At 37.5% G+C, this 19,051-nt stretch overlaps 2 protein-coding genes across 2 annotated transcripts; both read right to left on the bottom strand.

Annotated features, from left to right (window-relative positions):
* Window positions 1-592: 592 nt before the first annotated feature.
* On the bottom strand, window positions 593-7,118 carry faima (Fas apoptotic inhibitory molecule a). Its single transcript, XM_014996077.2, has 5 exons — window positions 6,861-7,118; window positions 5,099-5,229; window positions 3,988-4,216; window positions 2,823-2,872; window positions 593-1,916 (listed from the first exon to the last, which is right to left on the bottom strand). Exons 2-5 carry the CDS (start codon window positions 5,210-5,212, stop codon window positions 1,767-1,769), a joined length of 543 nt encoding a protein of 180 aa, XP_014851563.1. The 5' UTR covers window positions 5,213-5,229; window positions 6,861-7,118; the 3' UTR covers window positions 593-1,766.
* Window positions 7,119-9,326: 2,208 nt separating this feature from the next.
* cxcr2 (chemokine (C-X-C motif) receptor 2) lies at window positions 9,327-16,340 on the bottom strand. The gene is made up of 2 exons (XM_014996079.2): window positions 15,949-16,340; window positions 9,327-14,024 (listed from the first exon to the last, which is right to left on the bottom strand). The coding sequence occupies exons 1-2, from the start codon at window positions 16,018-16,020 to the stop codon at window positions 12,936-12,938; spliced, it is 1,161 nt and encodes a 386-aa protein (XP_014851565.2). The 5' UTR covers window positions 16,021-16,340; the 3' UTR covers window positions 9,327-12,935.
* Between the last annotated feature and the right edge of the window lie 2,711 nt (window positions 16,341-19,051).

Below are 19,051 nucleotides of genomic sequence, written 5' to 3'. Positions count from 1 at the left end.
GCAGAGACATCTGAGCCTCCAGAAGCTTCCTGCCCTGCAGCAACACGGGCTGAGAGGAGATTCATTTCAGGAAACATGATGAAGGAAAAGTGGAACTGTCTGGACATAACGACCATCTGGAGGAAGAACAGGGATGCTTGCACCATCCCATCTGCGGTGGCAGTATCATGGTGTGGGCCTGTCTGCATGCAGGAGGAACTGGTGCCACTTCCTAAAGGCGGCATCATCAGGAAAAAGCAGGAAAAATAACCTTAAAAGTACAACGTGACTCAACAGAGTCGATGTGAGGCGGCGTACAAACCTGACCCAGTTACACCGGTTCTGTCAGGAGGAACGGGCCAGAACTCCAGCAAACCAGAAGCTTGACCCGATTCATCCAGTTCAAATAAAATGTTCCCCTGAATGCATTTTAAATACATCTGACACATTCTCTCTCTCTCATTGTTGTTATATTTATCCATTAGAAATAATCTTGGTGATTCTAACTGACCTCAAACTAGTTTGGTCTGATTTAACTTCAGAGGGAAAATCTGAATGTGTAAATTTCTGGTTTCATTTGTAAATTTTATCACCATCTTTTATGCGAGAAACGTTTTTTTGTCTGAATTTGTACTTTTATTAACGCTTTGAGGTTTTTGTGCATGAAATCTGCTCTATAAATACAGTTTGTAACATCAGAAAACACAGGATGTGGCCTTTAACTAGACCGCTTCCATCAGGGAAGGCTTTTACTGGCGTCTTTCCTCCAAGAACCACGACTAACATCCAGACAGTACTGACTAAAAAGAAAGAACTCTGACTGAGTGTCTCTACAAATACAAAGAGAAATTTAAACTAAAAGTTTGAACAGCCACAACAAAAGTTTCACAGTTCTCTAAGGACAAACAGGAAGTCTACACAGAGTAACAGGAGAGATTACAGCAGCTCTACATGGAGGTTTCTACAGCCTGCACTGCAAAAACACAAAATCCTGCCAAGGATTCCTGATTCGTTTCTACTGCAAATATCTTAGTACATTTAAAATAAGAAAACTAACTTACAAATAACTGTTTGGAAAGAAATAGGAGCTTGTTTCAAGTCAATCATTCTAAAAAGTACAAGTTATAAGTGGAACAAGGTGTTTTTCCCAGATTATAATTTTTATAATTTATATACATAAGCTATAAATATATCACTATAATAATTCTCCCAACTTTAAGGGTATGATGGCGTAACGTATTACGGCATGATATTATTATAACTTACAGGATGGGAAAAATGCTTTTCCTCACAAATTTACCATTTACTTATTGTTTTTATTTTGACAATGGCCCTAAAACGATGTCTTGGATACTGGCACTAGAAACTAGATCAGTAAACTAGCTGGTATCATTTTCTGTTTTTGCAGTGTAACTAGTCAGTATGATTGTCTGAAACGGTTGCAGCGATCAGCAGGAGATGGAGCCTTGAGTCCTTCTACAGCAGCTGATTGGTCCGATAAATAAAGCACATAATAACTCACAACATGAAACCACAGAGAAGGTTCCTGGTTTCCACAGGAAGGCTGAAGCAGAACCGTTTCTAACTTATAAATTACATTTTAAGACTAAAAAACCTCATTAATATGAATGTAAACCTTTAGAGACGCTGAATCTTCTGACTGACGTTTCTAGCAGCTCCGTCTGCCACTAAACAGACTCTATGGCGTTTATATCTGTCCAGTGTGGACCGGCCGCGCCGCGGCAGCCATTTTCCAGTCCGACAGACCGACTCCGGGCCGAACCCGGTCACTCGGTGCACTCGGCGACCTCGGTGCCGTCCACCAGCAGCGTGTGAATGATGCCGTCTCGCCGCTTCCCGCTGCTCACGGCTTTCACGCAGCAGCTGTGGTCTCCCAGGGAGAAATGCGTCTCCGTGCCGTCGTCCACGAACTCGCCCTGCGGACGCAGATCGCAGCGTCAGGTTGGGCCAGAATGTACTGATAAAACCCATTAAGCCGCTAAAACATAAAGAAGTAGCTCTTCCGCATTCGATAAGTTCCTACAATTTAAGATTGATCTATTGGAAAAGGATTAGGGCCATTGAAAAAACTCTCAAAATTCAGACTTTTCTTGAAATTCTGAATTTAATCTAAAATTCTGACTTTTCCATCAAAATTCTGGCTTATTCCTCATAATTTTGACTTTTTCTAAGAAAAAAAATCTGACTTCCTCAGAATTCTGACTTTTTTAAATCAGAATTTCGACTTTTCTCGACATTCTTTTTTTTCTTCAGAATTGTCCCTAAAAATTCAGATTTTTTTGTGTGCAGAATTCTGACTTGAATTCAAGATTATTTTGTTTTCCAGTGGCCCTAATCTTCTCCTATACTGATCAGTTGCTCCAAAATTTTAAATTATTTTGTGACTTTTTGCAGTGAAACTGATTTTCTGAGCTAATTTAGACATATTTGCTGTGAATTTGCTTTTATGTATGACAATAAATGTGACTTTTTGTTGCTCATTACATCCACCACAGACTACAACTTGACATCAAGTAAGGCTGAAGCACCAGTGTAGTTATACTGCCACCTGCAGGTGGGAGTTAGCATCACATACCTAATGTTTTTGACCATTTTTGAGGAAAATTTACAATAAAATAATTATGCATTAGCATGAAAAAGTACAGGAATCTGTTGATCTTGAGTGAATATCCATGCAGAACTGGAGGGACTGATTGATGTAATTTGGCGGTAAACACATAAAAACAGCTTTGATTTGATTGATAAAAGAATATTTTGCAGAGAAAACGTAAAACTCTATTACATGTGATGGATTATTTTTGATTAATTAAAAAAATACTTACAGCAGTCTCAATCTTCTCTCCATTGCACCAAACGTCCATGGTGTCTTTCTCTGGAAGTGAAAACAGTGAAAACATTCAGGAACTCACCGACTGCCTGGGAGGTCAGAGGAGTTTAACAGGTTTCTGATTTTATTATTTTACTCAGTCAGGTCAGTAAATCAGGACTTCAGAAACCTGTTCACAGTTTTTCATCTGAAAACCTGATTTATTTTTACAGAAATAAGAATGTCTGCTGAGGCCGCAGCAGCAAATATGTCTGCCTCCATCTGGTTTCGCTTTTACTTTCATCAATATTGACATGTAACATAACAGAAGAAAAATGTCTTGTTAAAGGTAAAACAACCTGCCAGTGGAACAGGAACCAATGATCTAATATGTGTAACTGTGATTTAACTGTTTCAAATGAAGCAAAAGCAGCTAACAACTTATTGACATTTCTCTTGGTTTCTGTGTAGTTTAGAGAAAAGCAGCACGTTTCTCCTATTTTAAATGTTATGTAAGGATTACTGCAGAGCATCACCTGATGAGCTGCAAGCAGAGGGATTATGAAAGGGATTAACCTGTGCAGTCAGGAGAGGTGGCGCTGTGGAGCTTAAAGCCGATAAACAGATTAGCTTCAGCATTAATGTGAGAGCGCAGCTCTGAGGAGCAGAAGTCAAAACGCTCTCAATATCAGATCAATAATAATAATTACCAGAGCAGGGAAGTAACTAGTTACATTTACTGGAATTACTTTTAGGGGATAAAAAATACTTTTATCCACTATGCTGTAGACCTTAATGAAGACAAAACTAACTTACAAGTAACTTTTCATCAAGACATAGGAGCTTGTTTATGTCAATAATTCCTTAAGGATGAAAAGATGATTTAAAAGAAAGATTATTTAATTTATAACAAAACAAAATGTCTTGTGAATTCGTCTGCCAGTGGAACAAGTTATTTTTATATTAAGGAATTATTGACTTAAACGAGCTCTTATTATTTTGCTAAAAATTACTTGTGAGTTAGTTTTGTTTTATATCAAATGTACTAAGATGTTTGCATTAGAAACTAGACAAAATACTTGATAAGATTTGGTGTTTTTGCAGAACGCACTGCAAAAACACCACAGTCAATTTAGCACAACCTCTGACTCAGACATAAGAAGAGGTGGAACTGAGCTCACCCAGAACCACCCTGCAGTCGATGCCGTCCAGGTTGAGCAGCCAGGTGCTGGTGACCTTTGACCTGTTCTCCATGTACTGCTTCAAGCTCTTCCCGTTGATCTCCAGCGTGTATTCGTAGGCAAAGCCGCTGACCGCGTCGATGTTGATGGTGGCTTTGGTGTCCGCCTGGCCCACGCTGAACGTCTCCTTCCCGACCAGTTTGAACATCCAGTCCCGCCTCAGAACCTCCTGGAAAATAGGCAAATCAGCACAAAGTATAAACGAATCATGAATTGAAGTCCAACAAAAAGAAAATATATTGACATGTTTTACCAATATGCAAGAGAACGATATATCAACGAAATGTCTGCTGTTGGGATCGACTCGTATCAGACAGAGAATGTGGGTTGTTTATTGTTGTCATAGCAACCATAGGTGCATATTGTTCCCAAAGATTTGACTCCTTTAAGAGTAGCACTACTTCAACATATTTTTACTTAAGTAAAAATAAAAAGTATTTGGTAAAAAGTACCAAGTAACTGATCAAATTACCAATTATTTAATATTTAAATATTACACCATCAGATGGACCAATATATGAAGTTAAATGGAAATTTTGCCATTTCAAGGACAAAAATTACAATTTTATAAGTAACAAAAAAAATAACAAAATTAGGCAAAAGAAAATTTTCCCAAATCAATTTCTTTCGATAAAAAAAACTTATGAAACTTTAACAAAAACTTTTTTCAAAAAAGTTACTCAAGTAAATGTAACTGGTTGTTACCCAATTCTGATAGCAACTCCATAGCAACTGTCAGACAGTTTGGATACCTACCAAGATGGCTGTCAGTTACAAAGTTCCCGAAGTGTGACGTCACGTGAGAACTATACATAGCGGAGCTAAATTTTCATTTCAGCATTTTTTGCTAACTTTGAAAACGCTTAGCGCACTTAGATTCCCCTAAATTACTTTTTCAGGCCTAAATTTTCACATCGGTGCATCAGTACTTTTAAGAACAAAAGTAAAAGTAGGCCCACCACAGATATCAGTACATAAATGAGAACCAAGCAGGCAGGAACTGTAAACTGGGACCAGTTCCTTCATTAGAGACCGAACTGGTTGTGCTGACCTTTCCGTCCACATAGATGACTCTTTTCCCGGTGGTTGTCCCATGTTCAAACTCGATCCTGTGGACTCCGTCGCTCAGCGCCACCTCCCACACACCAGCGAGGTCACTGGACATCCTGACTGGCTCCGAACCTGCGGAGGTCCAACAGAACCGGGTTTAAATGGCAGCTGCCGACACCGGTGTCAACCTGCAGGTTCTCATAAAGAGTTTCATAAAGATGGTCCCGAGTCTGCGGCAACTGAGAAATATTTACTGTAAAGTATCAATAAGAGCAGAACATGTTGATGAATGAAGTGATGAACTCAGAGGAAACGCGGCTAAAGATAGCATGATAAGCTATCGCTGTTTCAGGCGATTATCTTCCGGTGCCAGGCATTCGTTTTCAAAATAAAAGATTTTGTTCAAAAGGGTTTGGTGTACTAAAATCTGTTCCATACAGGGATAATTTAGATTTAACCACAATACACATTGTTATTATTAATATATAAACTTCTTAATAAAAACACTTGATTTTATATAAATTTATAAGAAAATTTTGAACTAACAATGTTCTAAGAAACATTTATTTTCACACTAACGTATTTCAATAAGTTACTTAGTGTGAATTAAAAATATGCTCGTTTAAATGCTTTAAATGGAAAGATTTTCTGCTTTTCCAAGGGGTGCAGGCTCTCTGGCACAACAGTGTTAGGGCCATTTTCCACCAAAAAACTCAGAACTGTTTAATCTCAGCTATTTTCTTAAAAACAAAACTGTAAATTTCTGAGCTTGGAAAGTCAAACATTTCCTAGAAGAAACTCAGGAAATCTAAAATTTGTCTCAGACATATCCTATAAAAAACATCAAAATTTCTGAGTTTCAAAAGTCAAAACTTTTGAGTTTTTGTCAGAAATGTTCATTTTTTCTTGCAATGGCCCTAATATGCATAGTAGAAGTATTTGTACTGTAAACCGCATAAAGTATGTATATCTATGGTTATGTTTTACTAATGAAACCTCAGTTCAGTTCTTAGAGTGGCTCTTTTGCACAACAATACACTGCAAAACACTTCTTCTTACCAAGTATTTTGATCTAGTTTCTAGTGCAAATATCTTGGTGGACTTGAAATAAAACAAAACTACCTTGAAAGTAGCTTTTAAACAAGATATATGAGCCTGTTTTAAATAAATAATTAATGAATATCAATTTTTAAAAAGTACAAGTTCCACTGGCAGATGATTTCACTTCTAACAAGACATTTTTCCTACACTACAAGTTAAATAATCTGCCAGTTGAACTGGTACTTATTCATCAATATTAAATAACTATTGACTTCAAAAGCATCTTGTTAATAAGTTTCTTGTAAGTTAGATTTGTCGTCTAATATATTTTCTAGAAAATAGACCAAAAATACTTGGTAAGTAGAAGTGTTACATCTTCAACAGATAGTTTGATGCTGACATAAAAGAATGAAAAATCATTCAGCAGAAACCTGGTGACAAACATTACTTCCCTTCTGCTGCCCAAAACAAATTAAATATGTTAGAAAAACATCTGAAAAAATTAACTGACAAGAAACAGGATTTTCATGGTAATCAATTAGCTTTAGATTTCATGGTTTTATTTTGAAGCAGAAGCGGAAGTAGACCTGGATTAGCTTGTAGACTTTGACAATGTTGTGAGCCCAACCAACTCCGATCGTTAGCTTTCCGTTCGGTCCGGTCCAATTAAAACCTGTAAGCTGAAGTCAGGACCGTCATCCATCAGTTTACAGCTGAATTACCTCAGTGGTGGTGAAATATCCTCGACAACAAACCTCCAGCCGGATACTTTAGGCGCAGTTCATCCTTCCCCCAGAAGCTGCACAGGTTTAGCCGAGCTGTTTTTATGCTGTTACCATGGCAACGTAGAACGGCCCTACGCACAAGCGCGTCTCCGCCCCCCTCCGGGTCAAACTGCTGAAAACCAGAAGCAGGAGATCCTGATTTGGGTTTCTGGGTCGTCCAGAGAGACCTCTGTATCAGATTCTGTTGTTTGGTGAAGAACAATCTGTGTTTATGGAGGAAAAAGAAACATTTTCTAACAAGTTAAAGATGAATAAAAGTTTGATTGCACATAAATACCCCACTAGATGGCGCCAGTAGTTCCCAGGTCCCACATGTTTTAGAAGTACCTGTTCCAGCTCACCTTTAAGACCTCAACGTATTATCGCCGACATAAATCACTAACTGGAGCTTCAAAATGTTTCAATTTGAAGCTACATGGAAGTTTGTACACTGTTTGTAATAATTACTACGTTATTATTAGGAAGTAGTTGTAGTTTATTTAGTAAAACAAATAAACTGCAGTAAAACACTGCAAAACACAAAATCTTACCAAATAATTTTGGTCTACTTTCTTGTGCAAATATCTTAGTGCACTTGAAATAAGACTAACTTAAAGGCAACATTTTAGCAAGATATAGAAACTTGTTTTAAGTCTATATATATATATGAGGATGAAAGAGACCACCCGCAGAGGGTGAGAAGGGAATTTATATATATATATAAATTATATATATATATATATATATATATATATATATATATATATATATATATATATATATATATATATCCTTAATATTGATTAAAAAGTACTGGTTCCATTGGCAGATAAATTAACTTATAAAATGTGAAAAATGTCTTGTTAAAAGTGAAATACTCTGCCAATGTAACTCATACTTTTTCATCAATATTAAGGAATTATTTACATAAAACAAGCCTATAAATCTTGCTGAAAAGTTTCTTTTAAATTAGTATGTCTTATTTCAAGTGTAATAAGATATCTGCACTAGAAACTGGAACAAAATTACTTGGAAAGATTTTGTGTTTTGCAGTGAATAAGTTTTGTCAAGCATATTAGTTCATAACCCGTGTTGCACGAAAGTATATTTTCCTATCATGATTGTTCTAAAGTTTATCTGTATATATTATATATATAATAGTTGATTTAAAATGTAAAATAGTCACTGGTTACTCAGGTTTATACTGATAACAGATTTGTCTGACATATAGCCTTTGGTTAAAAATAAGGTTACATAGAGTAAATCATATTTTGTGGTAAACGTACAGGATGATGTAATTAAGAGAAACACGTTGCTTGATGTGTAAAGAGAAAAAATGAAGGTTGTAAAAGTTTCAGATTTGACTCAAAGTTCAGTTTAAATGCTGGTTGTGAGTCAGAGTTCAACCTTTTAAGCCATCTATCATTGTTTTATTAATCTAGGAATTTTGTAACTTGGTGATTTTCCCCCCATTTCTTTAAACTGCAGGTTTCTGATATTCTGTTTCAAATTCATCAAATTGTTATCTGATTTTTTTTTGCGTGGGTTTATTTAAATTTGCAGGTAGATTTCGATAAGTGCGCAGGAGGTATAATAAAAATATCTTTTTCCACCTGAACACACGCCACCGCGCTCAGATATCCGGCAGATTAGACTTTTGATGCCTCTTTGATTCATTATACGTTAAAATAAGCACAAAGTTCCTAATTTCTGAAGTTAAGTTTATATTGATGGGATTTGGATTGTTTGTCTTGCAAAGCCTCTTGAGATTAGAGTTGTGAATCAGTGGAAACATAATTAAAAACAAAATACAAAAACTTAAGTAATAAATCTTCTGCATAGTTATGGACCCGTTGATGTGCAGTTGGATCGTTGCTGAGTTAAACTAAATATTTTCTCTGGTACCAATCTGCTGCATTCAACTTTTTCCCTTTAAGAATTAAAAAAACTAAATAACATTGCCAACTTACAGAAGATCAGAAAATTTGCTGGTTAAGTTCATCCTTCCTCTATTAACTTCTCCTTTTTTCTTTTTTTTTATAAACCGGAGCGCAGGCCTGGGTGCATATTTTATTTTCCATGATGCATGACGTGTATTTTTGTATTTTTATTTTCTTTTTTACTCTAGAATTAATTTGTTCCAGGTAGAAATGATATGTTTGCTACGAGAAATAAATAAAGAGTTTGATTTAAAGTTTGCATGTTTTGTCTCTGTAGTTATTTTTCGCCTGAGGTTTTAACATGTCGAGTGCAGAGTAAGTCCGATAACAGCAACACCTCCAAACCGCACAGAAAAACAGGAACTTGGCCGAAACCATTAGGATGAAGCAGCTTTTAACCAAATGTCGGCAACAAGCTGCGACTTATCTTCAGGATCCTGCATTAGATGCACAGAGCAACCACTCTGAAAGTAAACCAGACTGATACAGAAAAATATATTTATTGTGCATTAAATCTGGATCTGTACAGATTAGATCCTAAAAGCTGGTTTCCATTTATAAAAACATTCATTTAATTCAGAAAAATAGACATCAGCATCTATTTTTGTCATTTACAACAATGAAAACCAGAAAAATTCTCCTGTACAAATGCAGAAACATTATTAAAAAAACGTAAAATTAACTTGAGATGAGAAAACTGATAAAAAGACGCAACAGTTTCCACAGAACTGTTGTATAAATGAAAGTCATTCATCAAAGAGCACATGCAGTTCCTGGGTTGTGAAAACAGAAACGAGTTTCACCACCTCTTCCTGTTCTCAAGATTTTTCATCTGATTGTAATTTTTTTTTTCTGTGACAAAAAACTCACAGTCAATAGGAAACATTGCAACAGCAAAATATTCAAATGTGTCATTTACATTCAGAAACGAACAGCTGTAAAGTCTTGATATACGCACCTGTCCGCCAGCACCTAACTCCATAGTTTTGCACATTTATCAATGAGTTGATTTTTCCTTTGAAAGTCACTGACATTTGATGCGTTCTCAGAATTTAAAGAGTGTGATGAGGTTGACTCAAAAGTCAAACATCGCTTGATGAAATACAGAACAGCTGCAGAAACCAGGCGCGTTACTGGTGTTTGACGTTAGACGCCAACGGGAACTTTGAGGGGGTTTTTAGGAGAAACAAACGGAGACATTTCAAGAATGACTAAGATATCCAAGACTCTACGTCAAGAGAAACACAACTGTGTCATATTTACCGCTTCTGCTTATTGAGATCTGTCAACATCCAGCTTCTTCTTGCCCAACATTTGGTCAATAATGGGCTATGCAAGTGAAGATACTGCCATAACCCAATGTTGGTCAAGCTTCAGCTGCCAGAATCATGGCCTCACATCTGATTCTACAACATTTGGCTGGAAAACAAGCCCAGATCACCATTCCTCCACCACCATGCTTAGCTGGACTCTGTTTGGGTGTCTTCAAACATGGACAACCATTTCTACTTTGGCTTCATCAGTCAAAAGGAGGTTGCATCTGTTGTCTTGTTTCATTAAGGCACAACTACATTTTTACTTTTGTCATTGCTCTCAACCTTTGACCTTCTAACCTTGGGGTGAATTTTTCTGGTATTTCCCCAGGTGGGAATGGAGATGTTTTAATACCTGAGAATACTTTCTAGTTTTTCCATAACTTCTTAGTTTTTGAAAATGGTTTTATGATGTTTTGCAGATTGATGTGCTTCTCTGACATCACTGCTTATGAACCTTTACACGGACACTGTGGTTTCACACTCCTGTACGTTTCAAAGCACCAAACTTAAACTCCTGTTGCTATGGAAACACTTCCTGATGATCAAAGACAAAGTGTTTGTCTCAAACTATTTTCTCCATGAGAATCGCCATCAGTTTCCAATAGTTCAGACGACACTGTAAGTCTTGAGATGACATATTTATTGATGGTAGCACACTGTCACTATCATTTCTTTTTGAAGAGATGACATAATTGATGATGCATTGACAAAAAAATAGTAACGGTTTTAAGCCAAATCAGGAACCATCGCATCCAGTCATCAACTTCATCTTGAAACAGTTTTTGTTTCAGGTTATGAAAAGACTAAGCATCTAAAAGTATCTCTCTACCTGAATAATTGTCTTTCCGTTTCACTTCACAGTTCTTGAAAGATCTTAGCAACGTTAGACCTGAGGAAACGTCCTGAGACATTGAAAGTCTGCTGAGGACAGGATGTAATATTTTGGTTTTGGGTTTTTTTGCTCTTTGTTTTGAAAGTAGCTGAAGTTTCCTTGCTTTGTGACATCTGTGTGTTTTATCTTGAGACTAATAAGTATTTTAAAAGATGATTTACAGTAAACCCCCAGGACTAAGGCTGCCCCTCAAAAGCTCAGGCTCCCTCTAAAAATGCTTATAATTTCCTATTTAAAAGTTTAAACACCAAATATACCTGAACATGCATTAATGTGCCCGATGGAAACCGTCTTAGCACTACTGCTGAAGTTCGCTAATATCTACATCTCATCTACATTCTTTGGGGTACAACCGATCGTCCTATTGGCTGGTGGCTGGTTTGCAAACATCAGCCAATAGGATGTCATGTAGCATGGCGCCTCGGTCAGAGGTCGCAAAATCTACTTTTAATATCTACATCAGGCTTTTACCCAGCTTCAAACTATGCTACCTATATTTCTCCATTTTCCATATTTATAGAAAAGACTCACTCCATTCTGCTAAATTGTCGTTTTTTCCAATGTAATATTTGTTATAAAAGCTGAAAATTTAAATAAATTTTTGCTTAATTTTGTTAACTTCCATAATTAAACATTTTATGTAAAAATGTATGAAGTAAATTTTTTAAAAATAGCTTAGCGCTGCAAAAGCTAATTTTTTGCGACCCTAGGCGAGTTTTATTTTGTAGCAGCGGGGGAAAAGTGGCTCTGTGAATGGATAAAGTCGCTGATCCCTGATCTACACATTTGCGAATACTGAACCGCGAATAAGCAGGAGGTTCACTGCAGTTAGAAACACAAAACCAGAGACACATTTTAAGACTTCTGATAAATGCTTACACTTTTCTGGATTTTTACTTCTAAATGTCTCATTTCTACATCTCTGCATCAGTGCAACAGTAATGATATTTATGGCTATGTTCATAAAGCAGGCAAGTGTGACACAAATCTGCTTTTTTCAGTCTGAAAAGGCCCAAACCCAAAGTTTTCACCCCCCAAAAAAATCAGACTTCTGGACGTAAACAATGGCTAAAAATGATCATGAAAATCGCATCACATCACAATCCCTCCACTCTTCACTCCAACTCCACATCCAGACTGACGTTTTACAGAAGTCATAATCACAAAAAGCCATTGCCGTCTTTTTATCAGCCCTCTTCGTCTTGTGATGACACTGTTGGCTCTTGTGGCTGAATAAACTATAAAATCGATGCATAAATGACTATCAAACATGGTGCTGCTGTGTGACAAAGTAAGGCGGGACAATATGGCTGAAAAACGTACCACAATACCAGGGTTTCATATCAGTCAATATTGATAATTACTGTTAGTTTTTTGTTCTAAATGTCTGAAATACTGCCAAACTGGTGGTATGACCCGTCATCTCAAACTGTTGTATTCATGTTTTCCCTTCACTCCATGCTGTTTTTTGTTTGTAAGCAGTTATAATGAAACCTGAAACTGCTGCTGCACAAGTTACTCAGCAGGTTGTTGCTAGATAACCAGAGTGGGTGAGTTACTTGATGCCACCAACCTTGCTTGGCTGGTTGCTAAAGCCTTTGCTGTGCCTACATCCCCCAGAATGCTGTGCGGTTCTGGATCAGAGTTCAGTGAAATTGTTGAATATTCTATTGATACTGGTCACATCTTTACTGCTTTATAGATTGTTACTGATTTATAGTCCAGTGTTCTTCTGCACAAGCAGGTCGCTTTGGGACATGAACCGTTTGCACAGAAATCTCATTGAAGTTGGGTTTATTACTATGAATGACCATAAAAAACTCAACGGTATTGGAACTGAGCATCAAGACGTGCTGTGTGAACATAGCCCAGAGACAGCATTAGCTTACACCGACACAGAGGTGTTTCTGGACCTGAGACTAGCCACGCTGGCCGCAGAACCCTTCCTGTAAGACACCCAGAGCTTCTTGCTGATGATGCCCTGTTTGTAGAGAGCTGTCAGCAGCTCGTTCCGAAACTTCTCCCCGATGAAGGCGTACAGCACCGGGTTCACCATGCAGTGCAGGAAGGCGATGACCTTGGTCACCTCCAGCATGACCTCCACTCTGTAGCGGATGTCGCAGGTTTCTTTGAGCGACCCGCCTCGGTAGAGCGTGTCTATCAGAACGGTGACGTTGTAAGGCAGCCAGCAAAAGATGAACGCCAGAACCACTGCCAGGATGACGCGCATGGCCTTGTGCTTCTGTTGACTGCGCGTGCTGAACAGCGTCACCACCGTCCAGCCGTAGCAGAACGCCATCACCACCAGGGGGAGGAAGAAGCCCACAGTGTGCCGCAGAACCCGGAGGCCGACCCGCCACTGGTCGCTGCTCTCCCCGGTTAGGTTCTCGTAGCAAATGGCTTTCTGCAGTCCCTCTGTATAGGCACTGTCCGCTCCCAACGGAAAGATTTCCTCTCTTTGAATCGCCACAGGCAGAGACAGCAACCCGGACATCAGCCACACAACGGCGCAGATCACCTTCACCAGCAGGTGGCGGGAGGACAGTACTCGTGTCGCTCTAACGATGGCAAAGTAGCGGTCCACACTGATGCAGGCCAGCAGGAAGACGCCGCTGTACACAGACGCCTCCTGGAAGCTGGACAGGAACTTGCAGGGGAGGGTGCCGAAGAGCCAACCGAAGTGAGACTCAACGGCCCAGAAGGGGAGAGTGAAACAGAAGAGGAGGTCAGCCAGGGCCAGGTGCATCAAGTAGATATCTGTGCTGGCTCTGCCTTTGGTCATAGAGCAGACCACGAAGACCACCACGCTGTTGCCCAAGACGCTGAACACAAACACAATGATGTAGATGACCAGAAGGGCGAGGGAGTTAAATCCTGGCACGATCGAGTCGCAGGGGGAGCTATTCTCATCATAGTCTTCAGGATAAATATAAGTGATGTTCTCAGGTAAACTCCAGGATTCCTGTTTCACTTCCTAAAATGAAAACAGAATTGTGTTTGTTGGTGACAGAAATGTGAATAAGGTTTCAGTGAAGTTACCATAGATTTCAGTCAAATCCTAAGCAGTCTTGGTGAAAACAAAGTACATCCTGTTGTATTTCCACTGCTTCACGCACTGATCTGCTCTTTAACAGTTTCTTTGATGTCAATCAAACCTCAAGGGAACAAAAACACACAAAAAGCTGCAAATTGAAGAACTTACTGTTCAAAGTTTTGTATGCCAAATTATACTTGGAGATGAAACTTTTGCTGGGAAGGGATTTCAGCTCATTTCCAATCTAAAGTTCATTACTTTACCAAAAGAAAGTGCCCCTGTCACAATAACAAATTTTCCTGAATGATGAATTATCCCTGGAGTTATTGCAATAAATGATAATGTTGTTCTGGGACCATTTTCAAGTAATATTATGGCAGTGCATAAAAATGCAAGAATACCTTCTTTAAATTCTCAAACATCTAACACTGGAACTTAAAGACATTTTTAATATCCAAAATAAATAAACAAAAACAACAAATGAAATGAATTATGAATTATGCTGACACCAAAACACCAGACTATCCAGTTTTGGGTAGAAAAAGAGAAAAAAGATAAATCGTGCAAATGGAAGTTATTGAGCTTGTTTTAAATTATTGTGCAATTTATGGACTTATTGCTTATTGTGACAGGCTTATTTCCAAGTGGAAATATTTTAAGATGTTTGCCAATATTCCCAGAAGAGAATATCCCAACAAATTCACTCCAAGGTCAGACAAATGATGTGCAAAGCTGCACCTAAATGAATCACAACACTTCTGAGATGAAGCTCTTCAAGAGATGAGACAGATACAGATCTTTGGCCGAAATGCACAGCATTGTTTTCAGAGGAAACCAAACGAAGCGTTTCCAGGTAAATATCTAGTACCAGGCGGATGGCTGATTATTTGGGTTTGCTTTGCAGCAAGAGAACTTTAAACCTTGCAGCCACTGAGCGTCAGACCATCCAAGTGAAATATTTTAGAGTCAAATATGGACCAATTCTTCTCTGAATCTTTGTAGGGGCATTACTGTTTGGAGATGATGTGGTAGGTTGATAAAATCAGACTGAAAATGACTTCTGAAAGCTTCTGCTACTAAAGGTGGTTTCAGGAAGCTGCTGGATCAGCGGGTGAACTTAAATTTCAACCCACAGCTTTTCCACTTTGGTGTCATTTTCATTTTCATCAAAGTATTTTTGAAGTTTTTGTTCTCTTGAGGTTGGATTAAAAACTAAAACTAACATTTCTCGACACACTTTTGACTTTACGGAAGGTTGCATCGTCTTTTTACCCTGACTGCATCACTTGTCAGCTGATGTCTGCTCTTCTTACTTAAAGCAAAATAAATGCATAAATAATGAGCATTATTCTATAATTGTTTCAGTTTGATGTTTACATCTTACAATGCAAGGCATGTAGCTCAGACCACAAACACAGATTCTGCAGTAACCGCTGCAATTTCCTGACTTTGTGATGAAATGACTCACTACTGGTTTAAATGGATGAAAAACCTAAATACTCGTTCAAATATATATATATATTATATATATATATATATATATATATATATATATATAAGAATAAGGTCGTGTGAAATATTTCACGACAGAATAATGTCGAGAAATATTTCACACGAAATATTTATATTTCGTATATATATATATATATATATATATATATATATATATATATAGACACACACACATATGCACTGAAAGAAATATGTTAATTGTAGAAATGTTTAATAAGACATAAAACTATTCTGAAGACTTAAAATGTTTGCAAAAGCACAAGCAGACAAATATAAAATGTTTTTGTAATCAAATGCTCACATTAAGGAAATACAGTTTAATAAAAATAGATAAAATGCAAACTGTCCATACCGATTTCTGCTCCTCTTGATTTGTCAGCAGCAAATAATTCATGATGCACATTAAAAAAGCGAGTAGCTTCATTGCTCCCGACTTGTTGTGCACAGGTAACAATAATAAAGCTGCAGATGTAAAGAGGTGCAGTCTTTCCTTCAGGCTGAAGTCCTGCAGAATGTCTGCACACCGAGAGGTGAGGCAGCTGCTATTAGCAAACTGAGAGTTTCAATTGTGCAAAAAAAAAAAAGAAACCAGAGATATTATCTGAGTCTGGGGGGAAAAAAACACACCAGGTTGTATTTTACAAGTTTGATCACAAAGGTGCGAAAACAAATGTGATAATAAAAAAAGTCTAACTTGCAAATCAAATCTGCAGACATGATTTTTTATTTTTTACAGTTTCTTCTGCTCTTTCCCTTTTGAAATAATGTCCATTTATTCTAATCAATCCTCTTACACAAGCATTAAAGTAGCAATGTTGGTAGTAAGGATGCAAGTAATCGATTAATGGATTAATCTCATGTTAATCGATTTTATTGATCAATGAATGATTACATGGTAAATGGCAAGTTTCTTAAAAATTTGAGTTTTCTCTTATATGAAGTGAGTCGACCATCTTTCCATAGCAAGAAGGGCAGCATTTTTCACAATACAAAAATTAAAAAAGAAATCAATAAATGTTAGCATTATTTTATCAGCTGTATTAAATACAGCAATTTGTGGTTTTCTTACATCATTAGTCACACATATTTAAAAAACAAAACTTGAACTAAAATGTGTGAAACACTTAATTCCCATGAACAGGGAGATATTCATGCATAAGAATATTTACCGTCTGTGGTGCATTAACTCAGGATAGCCCTCAAAATCAATTTTGCTTATTGGCATTATGTTTTTTTCCTTCATGTTACAATTTTTCTCCATTGTCTCCTCCGCTTTTCTGATGTACCATCACCTTCGGTTGAGAAGTTGATGCCTCTCCGCCATGCAGCTCAGCTAAATAAAGTGCTATTAATGTGATAACTTACGGAGTTTGTTGAGTGTTTATATTTTAAAACAAACAGTATAAAGAGCATTTTACAAACCATACCGGGATTGGACCGTTTCTCTTTCCCTTACTGAAATAGCCGCCATCTTCAATCCTACATGAACGACTCCACCTAAGGATGACCAGGCAGTGGAGCCATCTGCTGGATGGCGGCCGAACTGCAACACTAAAAAATAGCGAACGTTATTGGTTAATCGATTAGAACCTGAAATCTATGAACGCAGTCAATGTTTCATCGGATTTGTGCTGGACGTACGAATCCTTAATGGGAATAAAAGGGTTCAGGTGACTGGCAGAGTACAAATAACAGGCTACATGTCCGTAGCAGTTAGAAGCTACATTAGCTAAGCTAATTTTGCTAGTAGTAGTAGGTAGTAGGCTAAGTACTAAATATCACTGATATTTATTAGTGAAAAATATCAGTTTATCACTGATATATTACCCAATATTAATACTCTACCCAGAATTAATATTGGCAGAGAACTCAAAAATTGTGATTAGGTAAGCATGCTGGTCCCATACCAGTCTCTATGCTTATAGAAAACAGACCCACAGTTCTTCCTGGCTAACTTATAAAAGCAAATAATCAAAGAAACAAAAAATAAATTAACCTACAAATAAACCTTATACATAATCCCCACAATATGAAGTAAACTAAGAATTAATATTACCAAAATCAAAAATAATAAAAATAAAGAATAAATAGCTCCAACAATACAGTCATGTGACGTCACTGTGAACTTGTATTGGCAGCTGTCTTGGCAGGCAGTGGCTATGGAGATGCTATGACAACAATAAACAAGCCACAAGCTTGTTTATTGTTGTCTCGTTCCTAGCTAACTTACAACTGCACTGGGCTGGGCCTGTGTGTGTTTTTTCAACCAGAGCTGAAGAGGCAGCATGAAGCAATGGAAAGCTTGATCTTTGTTTATTGCTTACAAAACTGGAAAAAGAAACCAAAAAACTGTACTTCTTTTACAGAACAACACCGCAGTGCAGCAGTGACTCATTGAATTTTTGATGTTTAGTTGACAATCACCAAACATATTGGATGCATGGAAGCCTCCTGGCATACCAGCACAACAGAAACCTAATCAGGTTTGTGCAGCAGGATGTTATTTTCCACTTCTTTCCCTTGTCTTTCAATTTTCTTAATAAAGAATCAATACATTAATTTTAAGATTTGGATACAGTTGGATACCGTTAGTCATGCAGCTGCAGGATTGAGGTTTGAAGTCTTCCTGTAAAATTATCACCTCTCTTCACCTCCTGTTGCTGGTAAAAGTCATGTAGATAAAGATTTATTGATGAGATCTACCTGGAGGAAGTTTGCAAATGTGCATGTTCACCTTGCATGCACGGCTGCAAAAACAAAACTGAAGCTTTCGCTGACAAACTTGAGCCAGTCCAGTCGGTTTCTGAAGTTGGTTTGTTGCATTCGATTGGACATGACTGTCCAGCCTGAAATTACTTGTTTTGGGAGAGAAACTGAAGTAAGAATGTGAGACTGTGTGGGTAGAGCTGATTCAATGTGGTTAACGCAAAGCAGCTCAAATGAGAGATTGACATTTCCTGCCACCTTAGCCCTTTAAAAAAATACTTTTGCAAAATGTGAAAATGTATTTTCCAAGAAGCAGCAGGCCGTTGCTCTATGAATGAACTCACAGTGGGTTGAAATTATGACAGGATTGTGTGGAGTAGGTGGAAGCTTCATCTGACTTCAGATGAAAAGCATTATGCAGTGAAAACAGATCTGGTTTTCCCCCTTTTTAAGACTTTCATGAAGCAAACACTGGGAAAGTGTTGAATTTACTGAGCAAAAATACATTTTTATTTAGAACCACAGCAGCCTCAAATTGAATTTTCTAAAATTGTTTTATAATCTGAAATTAGCCAAACATGCGAAGTAAAAGTTTAACATCTGCTATGTTGTTTTTGGATTATTTTCAGTTAAATTGTGGTTTCAGGCTCTGCCACAAATATTGTTGTTTCCTCGATTTTGGTTTCGTTTCCTTTTTCCTGTTCTTTCTTAAGAAAATAATTTTAAATTCTGTCTTCAAGTACAGAGTT

The sequence above is a fragment of the Poecilia mexicana genome, unplaced genomic scaffold (assembly GCF_051168715.1).
Source record: "Poecilia mexicana isolate PSO_F unplaced genomic scaffold, ASM5116871v1 scaffold_2, whole genome shotgun sequence".
In the NCBI taxonomy this organism is placed as follows: Eukaryota; Metazoa; Chordata; class Actinopteri; order Cyprinodontiformes; family Poeciliidae; genus Poecilia; species Poecilia mexicana.
This window is presented reverse-complemented; position numbering and strand designations above follow the sequence as displayed.

Excerpts from the sequence above, each read along its gene's own strand:
- faima (XM_014996077.2), bottom strand. The coding sequence starts at position 5,212 with ATGTCCAGTGACCTCGCTGGTGTGTGGGAGGTGGCGCTGAGCGACGGA. Across the intron at positions 2,873-3,987 it reads CGACTGCAGGGTGGTTCTGG|AGAAAGACACCATGGACGTT; the intron begins GTGAGCTCAGTT and ends TTTCACTTCCAG. Across the intron at positions 1,917-2,822 it reads GAGAGAAGATTGAGACTGCT|GGCGAGTTCGTGGACGACGG; the intron begins GTAAGTATTTTT and ends CTGCGTCCGCAG.
- cxcr2 (XM_014996079.2), bottom strand. The coding sequence starts at position 16,020 with ATGAAGCTACTCGCTTTTTTAATGTGCATCATGAATTATTTGCTGCTG. Across the intron at positions 14,025-15,948 it reads ATCAAGAGGAGCAGAAATCG|GAAGTGAAACAGGAATCCTG; the intron begins GTATGGACAGTT and ends TTTTCATTTTAG.